At 43.5% G+C, this 16,621-nt stretch overlaps 1 protein-coding gene across 5 annotated transcripts in view; it reads left to right on the plus strand.

The window, feature by feature from the left end:
- LOC123999083 (long-chain-fatty-acid--CoA ligase 6-like) overlaps positions 1-16,621 on the plus strand; it is a 48,744-nt gene that overhangs the window by 19,690 nt on the left and 12,433 nt on the right. For all 5 annotated transcript variants that reach the window (XM_046304463.1, XM_046304461.1, XM_046304465.1 and 2 more), the window contains 10 exons: positions 91-190; positions 987-1,165; positions 5,066-5,098; positions 6,423-6,474; positions 7,886-7,959; positions 8,260-8,337; positions 11,527-11,661; positions 11,786-11,920; positions 12,156-12,251; positions 12,410-12,482. In XM_046304463.1, coding sequence (XP_046160419.1) covers positions 91-190; positions 987-1,165; positions 5,066-5,098; positions 6,423-6,474; positions 7,886-7,959; positions 8,260-8,337; positions 11,527-11,661; positions 11,786-11,920; positions 12,156-12,251; positions 12,410-12,482 — 955 coding nt within the window. The remainder of the gene's footprint in view (positions 1-90; positions 191-986; positions 1,166-5,065; positions 5,099-6,422; positions 6,475-7,885; positions 7,960-8,259; positions 8,338-11,526; positions 11,662-11,785; positions 11,921-12,155; positions 12,252-12,409; positions 12,483-16,621) is intronic.

Consider the following 16,621-nt stretch of genomic DNA (forward strand, 5'->3'; position numbering starts at 1 on the left):
TCTAACAGCCCCGACTGCTCACGTAGAGGCTTTTTTATTCTATTTATGGCGACACTGACCTCCTTTTGACCTGTCTGTCTGTACTTGCAGTGGATCATTTCGGAGCTGGCCTGCTACACCTACTCTATGGTGGTGGTGCCTCTGTATGACACACTAGGGCCTGATGCCATACAGTACATCATTAACACTGGTAAGACTAGCCGCTTTCTGAGGTTTGTGTCCCAAGTGGCACCCTATTCCTTACACTGTTCACCTATGGGCCCTGGTCAAAAGTAGTGCACTACATAGGGAATAGGGAGCCATTTGGGACTGAAACTTACTGTAAGTGTACTACTGTCTACTCTATTTGCCCAAAGCAATAGATATTAGAATGTTCCTTTTGGTTTCATGGCCCAGTTCTTTTAATTATTTTCTTGATCAAGTTGCGTTGGCGATGTCATGAAACACATACTACCTATAGATGTGTCTGAAAAGATCAAAAACTGAGACACTCAGCCTTCCCTTCCTGAATAACAGTTTTACCTTGACCAGAGAATTGTGTTTTGTCATGTTGAAGTTACACAATCCATTTAACTCCGCATACTCACTCACAGGAATCAGGCAAGGGCTCACCTTTCGCCTTATGCTGGAGGTAATGAGCTCAGCTCAGTGGGTTTGGGAGGGAGCAGGTCTTGAGATCTGTCGTTACACTCTCCTTCTTTCCCATGACCTCCGGGCTTTCCATCCTTTATTTTCACACTAATCAGACAGATAACATTAACTCACTTTCATCATGTTATTCATCATTTCCAATTGCCCCTCAGTGACATAGTGCGTTGGTTTTGGCTCAGTGCCCCAACAGGATTTGTCTCTGCTCCAAGGCCGTGGAAGGGGAATCTGTTTGTAGAGCAGTAGTTAGTTAGCTGTGTGTTTACTAGCTGATTGGATCATGTATGTGTGTTCTAGTTCTTACAAAAGGCGTGCGGATTTCGTGTGCTGTCTTTCAGCCGACATCATCACAGTGATCTGCGACAAGCCTGAGAAGGCCCAGGTGCTGCTGGGTAACGTGGAGAGGCAGGAAACCCCCGGGCTGAAGAGGATCATCCTCATGGACCCCTTTGACCCTGCACTGCTGGAGCAGGGGGAAGGCTGCGGGGTCATCGTCCAGTCCATGCAAGACGTTGAGGTACATAGGGAGAGTGTAAGGGGGCAGGGGGGGTGGAGGAGTAGTGTAAGAGGTTAGGGAGAGAGGAGGGAGGGAGTGGGGAGAGTAGGGGCAGATGGAGATGGGAGGGAGGGACCTCAGGTGGGGAGGGAGAGGTGACTCAGCCCGTGCTTTTACACCTGCATTGTTTGGTTTGACTGTAAGAAGAGGAACAGCACAGCCCAGGGCTGAGCGGAGGGAATATAAATAAATTTGATTTGATTTGAATTTATAATATACTCAAGACTTACGGAGTGGCTACAGTTCCGGATTTTATGGCTATTGATACAGATTCTGCGCAGGTGCAGTATTCTTTTCTTTACCTAGCTGCTACCCACTCTGCTGCCTACTTGGCTTCTGCTCAGTGTTCCCACTAATCCGCTGCTGCTTCCGCCTCCTTGACATGAAGGGGGAAACTTTATCTTGTACACTTAAAGCAACAACTCGCTACGATATGACAGCATAATTATGAAGATTATCCTTGCAAATAGTAGGCAGCCGAAAGTAGTAGTTGTTCAAACGATGTGAGGAATAATACCTCACCGGGTGCCAGGCGATGCAAAACAAGGTCGCCCATTATCAGACTCTGTTTCCCGGTCTGGATACACTGACATGCTTGCCTAGCGGAATCCATCTGAATGCCGGGCTGCCTAGAATGTACGTGCTGAACATGGCTGCCCAAAAGATAGACAAAACAATGGCAGCAACTATTAAGATTAGCCTAAGAATACAAATATGATTCACCAAACTATATTTTGAAAGAGCAGGCAAAGTGCTTTAAGCATATGTTTCGGGAGCCGACAGAGAGTATAGTCTTTTCAGTCTACTACAATCTCCATCTCCAGTTGGCGTCGGGACCGACTGAACTGAAGTTCCTTCTGTCAAGGTGAAGATAAGCTGAAGTTAATTTTTTTCCATTAAAAACAGTGTAAGGCGAACATGGGCGTAGGCTTCTCTAACTCTCTGAAAGGACAAAAAATCTTGAACAGCAGGTGAACAGCTGCCTACAGAAAGAGCTCAAGCATCTGAAAAAAGGACTGAAGGCTAATTACAGAACGGCAACACAAAGGAAGAAATAGGGACTCTAATCAGGGGAAAGGATCGGGAACAGGTGTGGGAAGACTAAATGATTGATTAGGGGATGGCGAGCAGGAACAGCTGGGAGCAGGTAAAGCGTCTGAAGTCGCGTCCATTCCTTGGTCGGTTCCTTCTGTCAAGGTGAAAGAGGACCCAAAAGCGACTTGGCGAAAACAGAGTCTTTAATCCAGTGAGAGAGGACAAACTGGAGGGGAACAGAGAGAGGGATAGAAAGAGGGACAAAGGGAACCTAATAAGACCAGCAGAGGAAGAAATAGCTAATCAGGGGAAAGGATCGGGAAATGGGAAGACTAAATGGATTAGCGAGAGAGTGAGAGAGGGAGGGGAGAGAGAGGGATAGAAAGAGCAAGACAAGATAATAAATGACAAAACATGACAATTAAAGTCTTCAAGTCTGGGAAAACTCCAGGGCTGGATGGCATACCAGTTGAGGTATAGCAAATATTTTTTGATGTACTCAAAGGTCTGTTATTAATGTGTTTTGACCACTCTTACAAAAATTGTAGACGATCAGGCAAGAAGATCTGATTTCACTATTACTGAAACAGGACCCAGGTGGTAAATATAAAGATCCAGTCCACCTAAAAAACTAGAGAGACCTTACACTTCAAAGCCTAGAAAAATGCATAACGTGTAGAATCACAAAGGTATTGTCAGATATGATTCATCCTATTCAGGCAGGTTTTTTACATGGACATTAAATTGGAGATAATATAAGACAAATACAGAAAACAAAGGAACACTATGACAAATCTGGGAAACCAGGCCTGGTATTCATTGATGACTTTGAAAATCCCTTTGATAAAGTACAATTGGAATTTAATTTCAGACAACGGGTTAAAGTTATGAGAAAGTACTTTCTCAGAAAGTTTTACATTGTCAAGAGGAGTGAAACAAGGTTGTCCACTTTTGGCGTATCTATTCATTATGGCCATTGAAATGTTAGCTATTAAAATCAGATCCAGCAATAATATCTAGGGGCTAGAAATCCAGGGCTTAAAAACAAATGTGTCATTGTACGATGACGATTCATGTTTTCTTTTAAATCCACAATTTGGATCCCTGCACAGCCTCATAGAGGATCTAGATATTTCTTCTAATCTCTCTGGATTAAAACCGAATGATGATAAGTGCATTCAGTATATTACATATTGGATCTAAAAAACAACAACAACTTTTATATTACTGTGTACCAATAAAATGTTCCGACGGTGAAGTGGACATACTTGGATTTAATATCCCAAAATAAATAAATCATCTCACTGCAATACATTTTAAGAGAAAGTCTATTTGTGGAAAAATCACCTTGATGAACTATTTAGTCATAGCCCAGTTTACTTATTTAATTATAACCCTGCCTACACCTAACAGTGAAGAGGCGACTCCGGGATTCTGGCCTTCTAGGCAGAGTTGCAAAGAAAAAGCCATATCTCAGACTGGCCAATAAAAAGAAAAGATTAAGATGGGTAAAAGAACACAGACACTAGACAGAGGAACCCCACCTTGAAGGCCAGCATCCCGGAGTCGCCTCTTCACTGTTGATGTTGAGACTGGTGTTTTGCAGGTACTATTTAATGAAGCTGCCAGTTGAGGATTTGTGAGGCGTCTGTTTCTCTAGACACTCTAATGTACTTGTTCTCTTGCTCAGTTGTGCACCGGGGCCTCCCACTCCTCTTTCTATTCTGGTCAGGGCCAGTTTGCGCTGTTCTGTGAAGGGAGTAGTACACAGCATTGTACGAGATCTTCAGTTTCTTGGCAATTTCTCACATGGAATAGCCCTCATTTCTCAGAACAAGTATAGACTGATGAGTTTCGTAAGAAAGTTCTTTGTATCTGGCCATTTTGAGCCTGTAATCGAACCCACAAATTCTGATGCTCCAGATACTCAACTAGTCTCAAGAAGGCCAGTTTTATTGCTTCTGTAATCAGGACAACAGTTTTCAAGCTGTGCTAACATAATTGCAAAAGTGTTTACTAATGATTAATTAGCCTTTTAAAGTGATGAACTTGGATTAGCTAACACAACGTGCCATTGGAACACAGGAGTGATGGCTGCTGATAATGACCCTCTGTACGCCTATGTAGATATTCCATCAAAAATTGTCCGTTTCCAGCTACAGTAGTCATTTACAAGATTAACAAAGTCTACACTGTATTTCTGATCAATTTGATGTTATTTTAATGGACAAAAAAATTGCTTTTCTTTTAAAAACAAGGACATTTCTAAGTGACCCCAAACTTTTGAACGGTAGTGTAACTCTGCAAATAGCACTGCTGGTTAGTCATAGTCAATCAATCAATAATAATAATAATAATAATACTCTTAGCAAATGTGTTTATGTTTAATTTACAATCTGTAGAAAGGATGTATCACGACTCAGGATTTGACCCAGATGCAAACCCAAACACAAGCAGGCAAAGGGCAGGCAGAGTTCCTCTGTCCAGTCTCAGCGTTAACAGTAAAGAGGTGACTCCCGGGATGCTGTCCTCCTAGGCAGAGTTCCTCTGTCCAGTCTCAGCGTTAACAGTAAAGAGGTGACTCCCGGGATGCTGTCCTCCTGGACAGAGGAACTCTGCCTAGGAGGACAGCATCCCGGGAGTCGCCTCTTTACCGTTGACGTTGAGACTGGTGTTTTGCGTAAAACTATGCAAGCCTCTCTTTTTATTGGGACATTACAGTTGTTCAGATATCCATCCCCCTCTACTTCATCATGGATGTAAATTGTATTTCATGATTCTTCCAATGATTATCTAACACAAGATGATCTGTTTCTTTTCATCTAGGCACTGGGCAGAGAGAAGCATAGAAATCCCATGGTAAGTGCAGTCTGTATGTCTGGTTTGATTGTTTGACTGAGTAAGCATCTCTGTATCATTAGCTGTGTTACATCCACACTGTCATAACCTGCCCAGCTAGGGAAATAATGAATTAGTTGAGAAAAGTTCACATCGAGGTCTTCTCTGTAATCTTGTCTCTCAGTCATTATTCTCTAATCTCACACATTGGAGAACAGTGCACGATGCAACGTTGTGTTTAGGCAGCACAGAACACAAATTAGCATCTTCGAATAGCCTTGAGATGGATATTGTCTGTCCCTGTCGCGCTCTGCACAGGCAGAATGCAGGAAGACCTCAGTGTCGTGGTGACTATGTTTTGGATATATTGCAGACTCCATATCTCTGGCCTGGTGACAGTTCTTCCGCCTTGACCCATTTGTGTTTGGAGAGAGAGTATTTGAATATGTTTCCTCTTCTCCATTGAACATTTGTTATTTTGAGTACAAACCAATCGGTTTCCTTTGATTGCCATAGAGAGCACTGAGCTATGTGTGCTGTCGTGTAAGAATTGAGATCACACAGCAGACGTAAGGTCTTGCAAACATTCTTCGGTTGTCTTTTCCCGTAGTAACAACTCTTTGATCTCAAAGAGCACTTGTGCTTGTGTTCTTCAATGGTGGAAATAGTACCCAATTACATTTACATGTACATTTAAGTAATTTAGCAGACGCTCTTATCCAGAGCGACTTACAAATTGGTGCGTTCACCTTATGACATCCAGTGGAGCAGCCACTTTCCAATAGTGCATCTAAATCTTTTAAGGGGGGTGAGAAGGATTACTTTATCCTATCCTAGGTATTCCTTAAAGAGGTGGGGTTTCAGGTGTCTCCGGAAGGTGGTGATTGACTCCGCTGTCCTGGCGTCGTGAGGGAGTTTGTTCCACCATTGGGGGGCCAGAGCAGCGAACAGTTTTGACTGGGCTGAGCGGGAACTGTACTTCCTCAGTGGTAGGGAGGCGAGCAGGCCAGAGGTGGATAAACGCAGTGCCCTTGTTTGGGTGTAGGGCCTGATCAGAGTCTGGAGGTACTGAGGTGCCGTTCCCCTCACAGCTCCGTAGGCAAGCACCATGGTCTTGTAGCAGATGCGAGCTTGTAGTGGATGCAAGCACCATGGTCTTGTAGCGGATGCGAGTAAAGACACTTTAACAGAAAGTGTGTGTGTGTGCGTCTTCTCTACAGTCACACGTTGCTTAAAATGCCAGAGATGGGCTATTGTGAGGGCGATTATTGTCTAAAGGGGATGTCAACGAGTTAAAGATCTCCTTCAGACTATATATCCTGACTGAACGTTTGTTCCCCCACAGCCACCTACACCAGAAGACCTGTCCATTGTGTGCTTCACCAGTGGTACCACAGGTATGGTCATCTAGCCACCAAAACAAACTAACACCCCAAAGCGTCTTTTGCTTTCCAGCTAAAAACAGTGTTCATGTGTATTATCACAGTGGTGCACTATCTTAAGAGTTTAGCCCACTTCATCCACAATCCCTGATTGAAGTCCAAACCTTGGAAGTGTGTCTATTGCTTCTCTCATTGTGCGTGATGTATTATTAACAGGAAGAGACCCCCCCCCCCAGACCATTTCAGACCAGGGCCAATGCCACATATCAGAGTTAATAGTATGGTCATTGTAGGGCTCCTAACACTGATAGGCTTCCGAGGGAAAGACATTTAAACATCAAAGAGGAGTTGTCTGAAATCTTAACCTGTTATTACATTCTGGCCACAAACACAGTCACAAAGAAAATAAGGAGTAAAATTAGGAGAATCCTGGTATTTCCAGATGAGGGTGGTAACCACAGCTTTAGTCACAGGCAGCGAAGCGGCCCACTGCAGTAGTGGGAAGAGTGCCACCTGTTGGTCTTTCAGTGTAACTTCCATTAGCCTGAAGCCTGTTTTCCCCTGGTGGATGTCTCTGCTGGTGCAGTCTTATCTGTCTGTCTCTGAGTGGGTGTTCCAAAAGTTGTTACAGGGTGGTATCATTTTCATTTGCATTTTCCACTATGGCAAATACATTTTATTTTAAAAAGTGAATGTGTAATTTGAAAAAATTACATTCATCCGCCGCCATCATTTCATGTTTCAGCATGATAATGCAAGGCCTCATGTCGCAAGTATCTGTACACAATTCCTGGAAGCTTAAAATGGCTTGCATACTCACCAGACATGTCAACCATTGAGCATGTTTGGGATGCTCTGGATTGACGCGTACAAGAGATCATTCCAGTTCCTGCCAATATCCAGCAACTTTGCACAGCCATTGAAGAGGAGTGGGACAACATTCCACAGGCCACAATCAACAGCCTGATCAACTCTATGCGAAGGAGATGTGTTGCGCTAAATGAGGCAAATAGTGGTCACACCAGATACTGACTGGTTTTCTGATCCACATCCCTACCTTTTTTTAAGGTATCTGTGACCAACAGATGCATATCTGTATTCCCAGTCATGTGAAATCCATAGATTCGGGCCTAATGCATCTATTTAAATTGACTGATTTTCTTATATGAACTGTAACTCAGTAAAATCTCAGAAATTGTTGCATTTTGCGTTAATATCTTTGTTCAGTGTATATCTACCTTGGTTGTTTTCCATGGATTGATACTGTATGCGGCACCCTTTTCTCTATATAGTGCACTACTTTTGACCAGTAGTGCACTATAAAGGGAATAGTGTACCATTTGGGACAGAGCTAATGCTATCCATTGTTGAGAGCAGGTATAAGGGGAGAAGTCCATTGAGTTTTTTCTGAATCCCTCCTCCGTAGGAAACCCAAAGGGAGTCATGCTGACACACGGGAATGTAGTGGCTGATTTCTCAGGCTTCCTCAAAGTCACAGATGTGAGTTCAAACAGACTTATGGTGTCACAGACCCTTTCTTTGGGGAAATCTGCCTTTGCATTTATCTTTAGTAGGTACTTTTCTCTCATTTCTGTAACTCTGTTAGAAGCATTGCTCACTAAATTGCCTCAAGTCCCATATCTTACATGGGACAACAAGACACATATGTATTTATTTTTTTGTGCATCATTTATGTTTCACATTAGTATCATATTTGACAGTTTAGTAGTTGGGAAACAAGTGGTTCTGAACCTGTCTAACTACCGCTTCTCTCCCCCATGCTTGTCTGGCGTGCCACAGAAAGTCATATCCCCAAACCAAGACGATGTTCTCATCTCCTTCCTGCCTTTGGCTCACATGTTTGAGAGACTCATCGAGGTAATGTCCCAAACAAAGTCCATACGAGGCTTTGAGTTGTATTATTACAGTTGGTGTGTGTGTGTGTGTGCGTGCATTTCCAGACATGAAGGATCTTTGCAATTGCCCTGGTCCTCGGCCGCAATTGACCTTGCTATTTGGGATGTTAACTTTGCCAGAACCAGTCAGCTCTTTACTGATACCCTATCTGCTGCCTCTGTAAAAAGCTGGCTCATACGGTTAAGGGTGTGTGCTTTATTTCATCCGTTTCTCACAGCTACAGGAAACTCGAGTCCCAATTGGCACCCTATGTTATATATTGCACTACAAAGGGAATAGGGAGCCATTTGGACCACACACTTGGTCTGTTGTTTTCTGTAGCTAGGGTTTCAAATGGTTTCCTGTCCCTAACTACTCATTTAGGATCTGTCAGGAACGACCCTATTCTTGTGATTGACGACAATGGGAAAAACAACAGAGCTGGCACTGGACCAGCTGCAGTACTGAGGGGGTAAAGCAACCACACGCGTTCAACCAGCGTGCCTGTCTTGTCCCGCTGCAGTACGTGTTCTTCTACTGTCAGCGTGTGAGAGGCGGACACAGACACAGGAAACCACCTCTCTCAGACATGTGCTTCACGTTCACGAGAATACACATATCCAGACACTGTTAATGCATGGGACTTCTATGCAGCAACGCAGATACCCACAAGTTAATCCTCAGAAGGAACACCTCATGTTCTGTGTAGAACTCCGTGAGTAGGCTGTGCCTATGCTGTGATATTCCTAGGGCAGCAGGTGGCCCAGCGCTTAGAGCATTGGGCCAGTAACCAAAAGGTCGCTGGATTAAATACCCGAGCCGACAAGCTGAAAGATCTGTCAATGTACACTTGAGCTAGGCACTTAACCATAATTGCTCCAGGGTTGATGTACTACTATGGTTGACCCTATAAAACAATACATTTCACTGCAGCTATCCGGTATATGTCACAATAAAACATTTAAACATGTATGCCACATGCAGTCTTATGATACCTGCCAGGGTGCTGCAGTCCTATTATGCAAATCATGTCTGTCAACACGGAGAAGAAGAGAAAAGGCGGTCCCTGCAGAGCCTTTCCTCCAAAGTAGGAAACGCTCCAAAGATGGGATTGAATTAGGGTCATGGCTAGAAGGGAGTAGCAGGTTAGGAGGATTAACATAGCAGGTTAGGATAATTAGCTTAAGGTTAGAAAAGGGGTTAGGGTTAGCTAAAATGCTAAACATTTCCACTTTTGACGTTTATTTGACAAAAGCTGGATCCCTTCTAACCATGACCATGTATTAGGTCAGATCCACTTTTAACCAAATGTCTAATTGTTAAGAAACAGAGAAGAGTGAGGAGGTTATAAATGACTATCAGCCATTTGGTTTTTAGGAAGGATAAAAAGGTACTTCTAAAGTATATATAAACAAATCTGAACAACAAATCTGAACAAAAAGTACACAATGCTCACACTATTCATTGGGCTATTCAATTGCTCTATTTAATTGCTCTGGAACCAAGTATCATGTTATAAAAAGAAATACATTCAGCATCACTCTGTCAAGGGAAATATACTGTACACGGAACAAAAATATAAACATGTAACATATAAACAAGTGTTTCATGTTTCATGAGCTGAAATAAAGGATCCCAGAAATGTTTCTTGCGCACAAGCTTATTTCTCTCAAATATTGTGCACAAATGTGTTTACATCCCTGTTAGTGAGCATTTTTCCTTTGCCAAAAATAATCCATCCACCTGACAGGTGTGACATATCAATCATCTGATTAAACAGCATGATCATTACACAGGTGCAACTTGTGCTGCGGACAATAAAAGGTAACTCTAAAATGTGCAGTTTTGTCACACAACACAATGCCACAGATGTATTAGGTTTTGAGGGAGCGTGCAATTGGCATGTTGATTGCAGGAATGTCCACCAGAGCTGTTGCCACTGAATGTAATGTTAATTTCTCTACCATAAGCCACCCCCAACGTCGTTTCAGAGAATTTAGCAGTACGTCCAACTGGCCTCACAACTGCAAACCCTGTCTATCGCTATCGTGTGGACGAGCAGAGTGCCCCATGGTGGCCGTGGGGTTACGGTATGGGGAGGCGTAAGCTACGGACAACGAACACAATTGCATTTTATTGATGGCAATTTGAATGCACAGAAATACCATAACGAGATCCTGAGGCTCATTGTGAGGCCCATTTTTTTTTTAAAGGTATCTGTGACCAACAGATGCATATCTGTATTCCCAGTCATGTGAAATCCATAGATTAGGGGCTAATGCATTTATTTAAATTGACTGATTTCCTCATATGAACTAACCCAGTAAATACAATGAAATTGTTGCATGTTGCGATTATAATATTATTTTTAACAAAAACATCTACATATATTTCAGGATGTTGCGCATTCCTGGAAATCATCAGAATTCATGTAAACATTACAGTTTTGAAAACATAGCTTATATGGTGTAAATTGAGCCTCAGGATTGGGTAAATTAAGCCACCTACACATTTCTGTACTGAATGAAATATTACCACTTCCTTTTTAAAACTGTCTATCTTTATTTTTCAAACACAATTCAACACAATCACAATCACTTTTTTGAGTCTTTTAATAATTCTTATAATCTTTTAACACAGGCTTAACAATAGGCCAGGCCCTGTTGTTATCTCATATCCCAGCGATAATACCTTGCATTACACGTGGGAAAAAAAACACTTCAGTTTTCTTAACTTGCCATATGCTTAACCATTGGCTCAACTTAGCCTAAGACAAACATTTTGACTATATTATCCCACACAGCTACAAGGATGCACTTTCATGCTAGATTTAGGACCTCATATTGAAGCTTATAGAGATCCCAACTGATGTATAGAACAATCTTAAAATGATCTACTTTGGTTTAGATACAAGCATCATGAAACCTCTAACACAATACATTCATTTGACTTGGTGAAAATGTTTTTAGGTCCTAACTTGCTTACTACTTTTTCCATGTGGTTTATTCCTCCACGGACTCAAATGATTCATTTTGCGTATGGTTTCCTAGCAACTAGGGGGGCTCTACTTATCCCTTTGGCTCAACTTACCCCACTCTCCCCAACTCTATGCAATAAGTGCTTTTTGAATCAACGGTCACTGTTTTGTCTTCTTTCTCTCTAATTCCCCAGTCTGTGGTGTATTGTCATGGTGGCCGGATCGGCTTTTTCCAAGGTGACATCCGCCTGCTGTCTGATGACATGAAGGCCTTACGGCCCACCATCTTCCCTGTGGTGCCTCGATTGCTCAACCGCATGTACGACAAGGTGAGAGAACCACCTACCCACACATGCACACGCATAGACTCACACACCTCCCCTCATTCTCCATATCTTATATCAACTCACCCTCTCTCTCGTGTGTGTGTGTATGTGTGTGTGTGTTCCACAGATCTTCAGCCAGGCCAACACCCCATTGAAGCGCTGGCTGCTGAACTTTGCAGCTAAGAGAAAAGGGGCAGAGGTCAGCAGGGGGATCATCCGCATGGACAGCCTGTGGGATAAGATATTCTTCAGTAAGATACAGGTATCCACCTCACCTCCTCCTCTTGTCCTCTCCTTCCTATGAGTGGCCTGACACGGTTGATGTATGAACGGATGGACGGACGGATGTGAAGATTGATACATAGATGTGTGCTGTGTGTGTGTTCAGACAATAAAGGGGGAATATGCCCTGTGTATGTCCCCAGTGTGACCCTTTGGCAGGCGGAATCCGCTGTTGGTGGAGTTTGGGTTGTAATAATATTGTGTTCTGTTGGCAGGCCAGCCTGGGTGGGAGGTTACGTATGATTGTAACTGGAGCTGCTCCGGCCTCCCCCACCGTACTGGGATTTCTCAGGGCAGCACTGGGTTGTCAGGTGAGTGACACACACACACACAAACATGTATGAGTTCTTAAACCCACACAGACACACACAAGAAGGCACACATACACAAACACATGAGCATGTGTGCACACAGACAAACCACACAAATCACACCCTCCTAACATGCTGTCTATCCTTGCTGGCTGTAGGTTTATGAGGCGTATGGTCAGACGGAGTGTACTGCTGGTTGTACTTTCACCACTCCTGGAGACTGGACCTCAGGTTAGCTTATATTCCCTCTCCTCTTCTTCCACTGGTATTCTTGCTCACTGGCCTACAGTAGGGGTGTGTCCCAAACGGCTCCCTTCATATGCACTACGTTTGTCCAGGGCCCAATTCCCTAAATAGTGCACTTCTTTTGACCAGGGCCCATAGGACTCTGGTCAAAAGTAATGCACTATATAGGGAATAAGGTGCCATTTGGGATGCATCCCATATTATAAGGTTTGTTGGGTGCCTTGTAATATCAATCTTCTTTACCATCCATTTCTTTCAGCCAATCATCAGTCATTTGTGTCAGTGCCGAGCATGTTGAAAGTGTGATGTTCATTTGTTTTCTGTAAAATATAAACACCTTATCCTGCACCACTGGGCGAAAGTCTCCAATTTTACTATAGTGGAAACAAAATGACACAGAGATAGCATGCTGCGTGTCGGGAACACATTATCGTATCGCCCGCCAGGAGATAGTGTTATTAGTCAGTGTTATTAGTCAGAGTCACATGCTTTCAGCCTCACACAACCGTTGAGGTTTTATGTTTTCAGCTCTGTGGCTATGGGACGCAGGGGCCACCTTTCTGCACCACAACCATTTCCCATCTGTAACGTGTGAGAACAGGGCTGACGGGTCGGTAGACCTGACCAGATTTGGGTCAAAGGCCTGTGGATCACATCCAGTATTTACCCACGCACCCTGTTGTTGTTCTGTGTTTTACAACAGGCTCGCAACAGGTTTACAACAGGCTCGCAACAGGTTTACAACAGGTTTACAACAGGTTTACAACAGGTTTACAACAGGTTTTACAACAGGTTTACAACAGGTTTACAACAGGTTTACAACAGGTTTACAACAGGTTTACAACAGGTTTACAACAGGTTTACAACAGGTTTACAACAGGTTTACAACAGGTTTACAACAGGTTCGGAGTTGCAGTATGATAACGAATATGTATTATCTCGGTGAAACAGCCATGGCCAAAGGTTACACTGGGAAAGTAATGAGCCGCGGTACTTGTGGTTTAATGGTTGTTAAAGGAACTGAAACACCGAACCCAGACATCAACCCATTAAATCCTCTGTGCGTCCCAAACGGCACCGTATTCCCTATATAGTGCACTACTTTAAACCATGCACTATATAGGGAACAGGGAGCCATTTCCGAACGCGCAGACGTCAATCATCCCCTGTCTGCCTCTTGTTATTTCACGAGGCAGAACTTGCTGTTGCGGTTACCAGTAGATAGGTCCTTTCTTCACAGGGCAGGAGTGGATCATGTTATTCAAAAAGCGAATCCGTTCACGCTCATAATAAGGCCCTGTGCTCTTACAGTACCTAATCAGTGGGCTAGCTCAGTGTTAGTTTGGATCAGACAACTGAATGTGTGAAACGACATCAGACAAAACTGAATCAGGGGTGTCAGGGGGAATGACAAGTCAAGATCATCAAATGCCCTAGAATTGGTCTTTGGTTTTGTGCCATGCATTTTTTAAATGTTTAGCCAGTGTGGATAGACGTATGACTTCAACTGTTGTGCAGGCCTGATTGTCAAATGACACGAAGTATTGCCTATTTCCACAAAATATTGTCGTGGCTCATATGCACATTGTAAGTTGTAAAAGTAATGTAGCTCGTGTCCCATCCATAACATCAACATGTGAAAGTGGTGCGTTTCTATATTTTGTAGTAAAAAAAAGAGATCAAGATAAGTATTTCCAATGACATCAACCAATCAGTAGGCAATGCCTACTAAAATCACGACGCTCACCAATGATGTCATTGGAAATGGTGTCTCTTTTTTACTACAAAACCTAGAAATGCGCAATTTTCACATGTGTTGATGTTGGGGGTGGTGCTGAAGCAAGGTAGTTAACCCACTGCTCCCCGGGCGCCGAAGACCTGGATGTCGATGAAGGCAACCACCGCAACTCTCTGATTCAGAGGGGTTGGGTTAAATGCGGAAGACACATTTCAGTTGAATGCATTCAGTTGTACAACTGACTAGTTATCTCTTTCCCAATTAGGGAGAAAACTCTTCAACGGGTGATGCTAACGAAAGGGTAGACTAATCAAATCCCATCAAATGTATTTATATAGCCCCTCGTACATCAGCTGATATCTCAAAGTGCTGTACAGAAACCCAGCCTAAAACCCCAAACAGCAAGCAATGCAGGTGTAGAATCACGGTGGCGAGGGAAAACTCCCTAGAAAGGCCAAAACCTAGGAAGAAACCTAGAGAGGAACCAGGCTATGTGGGATGGCCAGTCCTCTTCTGGCTGTGCCAGGTGGAGATTATAACAGAACATGGCCAAGATGTTCAAATGTTCATAAATGACCAGCATGGTCAAATAATAATAATCACAGGCAGAACAGTTGAAACTGGAGCAGCAGCACGGCCAGGTGGACTGGGGACAGCAAGGAGTCATCATGTCAGGTAATCCTGAGGCATGGTCCTAGGGCTCAGGTCCTCCGAGAGAGAAAGAAAGAGAGAAAGAGAGAATTAGAGAGAGCGTACTTAAATTCACACAGGACACCGGATAGGACAGGAGAAGTACTCCAGATATAATAAACTGACCCTAGCCCCCCGACACATAAACTACTGCAGCATAAATACTGGAGGCTGAGACAGGAGGGGTCAGGAGACACTGGAGGGGTCAGGAGACACTGTGGCCCCATCCGATGACACCCCCGCACAGGGCCAAACAGGAAGGATATAACCCCACCCACTTTGCCAAAGCACAGCCCCCACACCACTAGAGGGATACCTTCAACCACCAACTTACCATCCTGAGACAAGGATGAGTATAGCCCACAAAGATCTCCGCCACGGCACAACCCAAGTGGGGGCACCAACCCAGACAGGAAGATCACATCAGTGACTCAACCCACTCAAGTGACGCACCCCTCCTAGGGACGGTATGAAAGAGCCCTAGTAAGCCAGTGACTCAGCCCCTGTAATAGGGTTAGAGGAAAGAGGGGAACCGGCCAGGCAGAGACAGCAAGGGCAGTTTGTTGATCCAGAGCCTTTCCGTTCACACTCCTGGGCCAGACTACACTCAATCATATGACCCACTGAAGAGATGAGTCTTCAGTAAAGACTTAAAGGTTGAGACCGAGTTTGCGTCTCTCACATGGGTAGGCAGACCATTCCATAAAAATGGAGCTCTATAGGAGAAAGCCCTGCCTCCAGCTGTTTGCTTAGAAATTCTAGGGACAATTAGGAGGCCTGCGTCTTGTGACCGTAGTGTACGTGTAGGTATGTACGGCAGGACCAAATCAGAGAGATAGGTAGGAGCAAGCCCATGTAATGCTTTGTAGGTTAGCAGTAAAACATTGAAATCAGCCCTTGCCTTGACAGGAAGCCAGTGTAGGGAGGCTAGCACTGGAGTAATATGATCATTTTGGGGGGTTCTAGTCAGGATTCTAGCAGCCGTATTTAGCACTAACTGAAGTTTATTTAGTGCTTTATCTGGGTGGTCGGAAAGTCGAGCATTGCAGTAGTGTAACCTAGTAGTGACAAAAGCATGGATGAATTTTTCTGCATAATTTTTGGACAGAAAGTTTCTGATTTTTGCAATGTTACATAAATGGAAAAAAGCTGTCCTTGAAACAGACTTGATATGTTCTTCAAAAGAGAGATCAGGGTCCAGAGTAACGCCGATGTCCTTCACAGGTTTGTTTGAGACGACTGTACAACCATTAAGATTAATTCTCAGATTCAACAGAAGATCTCTTTGTTTCTTGGGACCTAGAACAAGCATCTCTGTTTTGTCCAAGTTTAAAAGTAGAAAGTTTGCAGCCATCCACTTCCTTATGTCTGAAACACATGCTTCTAGCGAGGGCAATTTTGGGGCTTCACCATGTTTCATTGAAATGTACAGCTGTGTGTTATCTGCATAGCAGTGAAAGTTATTATTATATTTTCGAATGACATCCCCAAGAGGTCAAATATATAGTGAAAACAATAGTGGTCCTAAAACGGAACCTTGAGGAACACTGAAATTTACAGTTGATTTGTCAAAGGAGAAACCATTCACAGAGACAAACTGATATCTTTCCGACAGATAAGATTTAAACCAGGCCAGAACTTGTCCGTGTAAACCAATTTGGGTTTCCAATCTCTCCAAAAGAATGTGGTGATCGAT

The sequence above is a fragment of the Oncorhynchus gorbuscha genome, linkage group LG16, assembly GCF_021184085.1.
Source record: "Oncorhynchus gorbuscha isolate QuinsamMale2020 ecotype Even-year linkage group LG16, OgorEven_v1.0, whole genome shotgun sequence".
NCBI classification, from domain to species: Eukaryota; Metazoa; Chordata; class Actinopteri; order Salmoniformes; family Salmonidae; genus Oncorhynchus; species Oncorhynchus gorbuscha.